General features: G+C 35.8%; 1 protein-coding gene across 1 annotated transcript in view; it reads left to right on the forward strand.

The window, feature by feature from the left end:
• The first annotated feature begins 3,237 nt into the window (after window positions 1-3,237).
• Window positions 3,238-6,805, forward strand: part of LOC110032295 (NADH dehydrogenase [ubiquinone] 1 alpha subcomplex subunit 2) — a 13,341-nt gene continuing 9,773 nt past the window's right edge. The window contains exons 1-2 of the mRNA XM_020735875.1: window positions 3,238-3,326; window positions 3,425-3,531. Of these exons, the coding sequence (XP_020591534.1) occupies window positions 3,238-3,326; window positions 3,425-3,531 (196 nt within the window). The remainder of the gene's footprint in view (window positions 3,327-3,424; window positions 3,532-6,805) is intronic.

Here is a 6,805-nt window from a genome sequence, read left to right on the forward strand (position 1 = left end):
TCTATAGGGAACTTTGGAACCCAGATTAATATAAATACTATCTGATCTTTCATATTATATAGGGAAATTTCTCGGCTTATATATAAAAAAAAGGTTTTGCAGACCAAACGGATTTCATAAATCTTTTAGTTTATTTAATTAAGCATCATTAACAAGAGTAATGTCTATTCCTCGGGGTAGATGCATCATTTGAGGTGTTATGCTCGATCATGTAAATTATTATATATATTAGATCAGTTTGATCTCATATTTTCAAATTTGAAACATTATTTTTTAAAATTAACATACTACTTTTTCAAAATCAAATTTATCTATATGTATTAAATTAAATCTAAAATTTATTTTTTCAAAACAACAAAATCAACTTGATAGATATTCTCGGCCGATGTGGGGTAGCCGATTTAGGGAGAAGCTATCGATCGACTGGATGGCCATTTGGTGAAAATGTTGCCAGTGGAATGGTAGGCGGTTAATTGTCTGAGATAGCTGGTCAACAATATTGCTGGTCAGAGTAAATAAGTGGTCGACAAATAGGTGGATTGTATGTAAATACCAAAACGACACAAAACCGATTAAGAGGCTGTCACATAATGCATCAAGATACCAGAGATGTATGGAGAAAAGTGAGAGGGGAGACCAGATAAATGATAATGAGAAATGAGTAAATAGAAAATTCAAATCCCACAAAACCTATCCTGGATTTGGGGTACAAGCCAAGGATTTAACAATTGGAGAAGAATCTCCTAATTGCGGGTTCGGTTAGGTGGTCGACCGAAGGAACGAGGTGGCCATATGGTAGTGAGGAGATGACAGATTGGTGGATGCCCTACCGAAGGTGTGAGGGTATCGACCAGTGGGTGGGTGCATACATACAAATTGGGTGGTATGGATGTAAGTTTTGAGGCCATGGGTTGAAGTAGGTTAAATGGTCGGCTGGGGGTAGGCGGCTGACCGGAGTGGTTGGCTAAGTAGAATCCTTAAATCCAGGCTTTCAAAGAGGGGATGTAGATTTTTATTAAGAAATATTCAAATAATTTATATGCGCAAAACATTCTATATTTGTAAGCTGCTATGCTACTGAAGTTGTCTTTATATATAAACTTTGTATTTCTTCTTCTCTTATCATATTATTTTATTGTTTTAATGTATCCCACAGAAAACTTTTTATTTATTTATTTTGTTATTATTTTTTTTATTTTTACTATACCTTTTTTCATTTCTCCTAATTGTAACTCTCGTCCTTCTTCTTCCAGCTTTTTATGTGATCGACAGATGACCGATCAGTCGGGGTGGTCAGTTGATGACTAGCTGTCAAGACTAGGACGGTCGGCGAGGTGGCGTTCGACCGACAAAATTAGTTTGTCAACAAGAGCAGTAAATGGTCGACTGGCGGGTTGGCCAGAAGACCGTTCATTTTTCACGATAGATGAATGTTAGAGGCCGGCCGGACCAGGGGGCGGCTGGCTGACATAAATCAATCAACAGGTCAGATCTGTGTGCGACAGAAGATTAATGCCTAGTTAAACTGGCGGCGTGGCATCCCATGCATGTTAGAAAAGTATGCTGAAGATCGGCTTTTGCTGTGGTTGCTGATCGACCAGAATCATGGTGAGGAGGTCGGACTATAGGCAGGGCAGACCAAAGAGTTAGTTGAATGGGCAAAAATCTCAATAACACCTCGGACATGAGCCTTTTAGCAAAACCGTGTTTGTTGTGTTAGGACATCATAATGCCTGATATGACTACAAAAAGCATTTAAAATTGTTCCTCTGTCTTCTTTTTATATCTAAGCACAAAACAACCAAAAAAGTGTTATTTGGGGCAAGTCGACCGGTTTGGGGAGATGGTTAGCATGGTAGGGAGGCCTGCAGTGAGAGAAAATTGTGGCTTGTGCTTTGAAGGTAAGTTTGGCAAGGTCGGGAATGAAGATCTACTCACGGAAGGAGCGTTGGAGATCTCTAGATCCAGAAAATAAGAACATGCACAAATCTTTGTGGAAAGAGACAAGATATCTTGGATATAACCGACGACGAGGATCCATTGTTTACAAGTTCCTCTTGTGTGCTCTTTGATAGGAGCGTCTCTTTGAAGAGTTTCTCTCCGATATTGCTCTTCTTCTTGTTGACAACAAGATCCACGCCCTCCGCACCTAAAATGATGTTGAATCCAAATCTGTCTGACAAACTGTGCCGAAAAAATGGATCATTAGAATTGAGAAGAAGAGAAAGGAAGCATAAGATGAAAATTTAGAGTAAGAGAGAGAGAGAGAAAATGAGGACTTGCTCCATGGGGGGGCGAATGGGGTGTTCCCTAGGCTTCTAGACTAATTTTCATTCGTAAAAGATATATGTTGCAAGTCTGGAAACCAAAAGTCCCTCATACATCATAAAACTCTCCTATTTATAAAAGATAATGGAGGAAAACAATATATAAATTACATATTTAGCATTGATTTAAAGAGCAAAAGTCATTTCAGTCTCATTTTCTTGGACCATCAGATTACCTCGAGATATGTGTAGACCATTTTTAAGTATATATTCTGCATCAATTATTTCATATAAATTATCTTAAGGTGACTAATTTAACTTGTATAAATATAAAATAATAACAAAATTGCATTAACATTGTAAATAATTTAATCTACTTTTCTCAAGTTTAATTAGTTATAATAACTTGATTAATGCTTGTCAAAATATTATATACAGTGATTATGAAATAATTATACTAATTAATGATGAGTAAATTACTATGTAATAAGTGATTATCAATAAATTCTACTTAATAATTAATTAACGAAAACTAATTAAATAATAATAATCAATGAAATTAACTTGAAGAAATAAATTTAAATTCTAAAAGAAGTTTAACAAGCAATTTTGCAGAATTTAACTAGATTTATAAAATATATTACAAAATAATTTTTGAGATTTAACCACAATAAGATATGTTAAATTTGAATTTATATAATTTACTAAATTCATTCAAGTTAAATTTCACAAGTTGTGAACTGTACCGAAAAATAAAATACACCTCCACATATATAAGTTATGATCCAACATAAACGTAAGTACATAAGAATTGTGTGATGTGCATTTAAATTTCCATAAAAAAAATTAACATGTCCTATTTCTATAGAATCAACTCATAGCCAATCCGGTTTAGTGCTAGCTTGACCGAAGCTGCATTCTGCGACGGGGCCAGACGAGGGAAAGAGGCCGGACCAGGGAAAGGGGAAGAATGGGGTCGTGGAGAGGCCATCTATCTCGCAGTGTGAAGGAGCTTCGTTTTCTATATTGCCAAACTTCGCCGGCTAGTCTTCCAGCTCGGTATAGCTTCCCCTTCCTTCTTCTCCGTTCAATTTAGTCTAGGGTTTGCGCATATTCGATTTTTCGCCTTTCTGTAATAATAGAAGTTTTGTATGCAGAGAATTTGTTCATCGGAACTACAAAGATTTGAAGACCCTGAATCCCAAGCTCCCTATTCTTATCCGCGAAAGCAGTGGAGTGGAGCCCCAGCTTTGGGCTAGATATGGTAATTTTCAGTGTTCTTGTCTGTCTGATCAGAGTGAATGACTCTGCCTGATGCCCTGGCTGGTGATTTATTTATTATTCTTGATAGCAAATTGCTTTGATATCAATTGGATGCATATGGAGATCCAGTATTGGGGTTTGTAAGATTTTTTATTTGTATAGGGTTAGGGTTGTGGAGATTTGCATGGCTATGGAATGAAATGGAATTTACTCGGCTGTAGAGAATGTAAGTTAAAACCCTGAGCATAGAAATAAAAGGTGAGAAGACAAGGAACGGGAGAACAAATGAAGGTGTGACAATAAGATGGAGCCAACATTTACTAGAGATCAGGAGAACAGAATATCAATCAAGAATGGCTGAAATAAGACAGAATTAAGAGTTTCTTTATTTAAATTGCTCCTGATTTTCCTCTTGTTAATTGTACATATTCTTTCCTTATAGTTGAATATTTAGACTAGTAATATGTGTTGTTAGTTTACCTAAAATAGATTGTGTAAATTATTATGTATTTTTAGGTTAACCAAAATAAACTATATAGATTATTATATATTGGAATGAAAGCAAAGGAAAAAGGATAGAGCCAATTTTCTCAAAAAATTGTTATGGTAACAGAGGCATTGGCCTTACCCTGGATCCCTCTGTTGTGATCCTTCTCTGCTTCTTCTTGCGAAATTGAGCCACAGCTGCGCCCTAGCCGATCTTGTCCTTGTCGATTCTCTCTGTCGCACGGGAAAGCCACCTGATTCAAAGGTGGAAGCCCTTGCCTCTCCTATCTGCCGTGTCTCCCAACCCGTCTTCCTCCTTTCATGTTCACGCAAACCTCACGCTGCAACAACACCACTCTTTGCCCTAACACGAAACCAAGCCCACCCTCAGTGTGTCATCTTATCTACTCGATCAAATTCAATGCTCTGTCCTTGTTGCGGCTCCTTACTCGATCCCGAGTCCCTCCTCTCTGTCAGAACCAGATTGTTCAGTTCTGTTCAGGTCGTGCAGTCATTATTTTTTTCCTCTAGCATCAATGTCCTTTTAAACTTATTCATGCATTTGAACTTTACGTGGTAGTCACTACGCGGAAGTGCAAGGAAACCCTTCCTTGCAGGTCCCCTCCACCGACAAAACTCTTGATGCAGTGGCAGAATGCTTGATTCAGATAATTTGTTGAATCTATAGTTTTATTTTATTCTTAGATATGTTGGTTCTCAGTTTTCCTTGGTTTTAGGCTGATCAATTTTGATCAACAATTTTTTTGATAATCAACTTTTGAGTGACAATTCTATTTTGAATGTCTCTGAGAAAATACGCGAAACTAGCTATCAGATTTACTGAAAAGAATTATGCAGCATGAGAATTTCAATTCAAGATGTTTTTGAAAGGAAATGAGCTTTGGGGTCATATTGATCGGCCTTCTCTAGCATCTATAGTGCTGAAAGACCTTGGTCAATAGGAGGCAATGGATGCTCGGATTGTTTTTTAGATTTTGGGATCTATTAAAGTTTATATGGTGAATAATTTACGATCCTTTGATATAGTTAAAGAAATGTGGGAATAGATAAAACACGTCTACAATCAAGATAATACTACAAGACACTTTTAATTGGAACTTGATATGAGTAATTATCGTCAAGGTAATCTCTTAATTGAACACTATTATTCTTGCTTTTTTTATTTATGGAGCGAATATTCTGGTATTATCTATGCTAAGGTGTCAAAGGAGAATTTAGCTAGTCTTCAAACTATTCATGAAATGAGTTGCCGTGATTAGTTTTTGATGTAGCTTAGACCTGAATTTTAAACTGCTCGGACTAGGATGCTGAATAGAGATCCGATCCTTACTGCGTGAAGAACAAAGATTGACGCCACAAGCCTCTATTGGTGCGGCTGATTGATCATCTGAAATAGTTAATATTTCATGTGCTACTCAGACCAAAGGGAAGAGAACAAAACAATGTTACAGCTGCAAAGAATTTGGTCATATTGCTCGCCATTGTAGTAAGAAGTTCTGTGATTCTTGCAAGCAAAATGGACATATTATTAAGGAGTATCTTATAAAGCCTCAAAAGCGCAAATCACAAGTCATTTCTCGGCAGTGTCATCAGTTCCTTGTTAGCTAATTGATGCTTCTTGATCATTCAACATTAATTTGATTGGCATATCAATCAAGACTGGCGGAAATCAGACAAAATTAAGAGTTTTCTTATTTAATTTGCTCTTGATTTTCCTCTCTTATTAATTTTACATATTGTTTTATTAAAGCTGAATAATGATTAGTAATATGTATTATTAGGTTATCTAAAATAAATTGTACGAATTATTATGTATTATTAGGTTACCTAAAATAGATTGTACATATTATTATTTATTGGAATGAAAGCAAAAGAAAAAGGATTGAGCCACTTTTCTCAAAAGATTATTATAGAAGAGGTGGGGGAGCGGTGTGGTTACCCTTAATGGGTCGAAGGAAATTTCAATTCATTTTTAACTTTTGTTGGGATTATAAAATTCCCATATTATCTAACACAATTTTTAACTGAAATTGTGAATATCTGAGCAATGCAAATTGGTTGTGCTAAGATTCAATTTATTTTGAAAAATCAATTCGCTAAGCTAAGTTAGCTCATAAGACCATGAAAACATAATGGAAATGTTATTCTCTTTGAGAGGATAAAATATTATATATTTTGTAACTATGTACGAACAAGAATGGATAGAAAGATTAAATCACATATAAGTGAAATTATAGTGATGTGACCACTCCATCCACCTTTGTCCGCGCATACTAAAAAGTATGTAATATTCTCTCCTTTGAGAGAATCCGTCGAAACTAGGATTGCATGTTTTAAGGCCCAAATAGTCCAAATTGATGGACTTAAAAAAAAAACCATCTTGATCCAAACTAGCTTGTATTGTGCGAGTAAGGTCGAACTTCTCCTTCCTCGTGCTCAGATCACTAATGAATGTTTAAGGATTTGTTATTTGATTGCACCTCTCAAAAGGTCTTCAAAGCAATGCATTTGTGCTATCACACTGTGATAATGTACATTTGTTGCCATGCTATTTATACAACAAGAGCATCATCATTAGTCATCCATGTCAAATTCATTTTTGTTAGGATCATGGGTATCACAGATACCCTTAGATTTATGAAGCACATACATGGGCATGAGGACATGGACATGACGCAACATTATTGCAAAAAGTAGGGCACGACACGCCATGGACAAATTTTTATATTAATTAAATTATTAATATAAAAATATATATATATAAATTG

The sequence above is a fragment of the Phalaenopsis equestris genome, unplaced genomic scaffold, assembly GCF_001263595.1.
Source record: "Phalaenopsis equestris unplaced genomic scaffold, ASM126359v1 Scaffold000910, whole genome shotgun sequence".
NCBI classification, from domain to species: domain Eukaryota; kingdom Viridiplantae; phylum Streptophyta; class Magnoliopsida; order Asparagales; family Orchidaceae; genus Phalaenopsis; species Phalaenopsis equestris.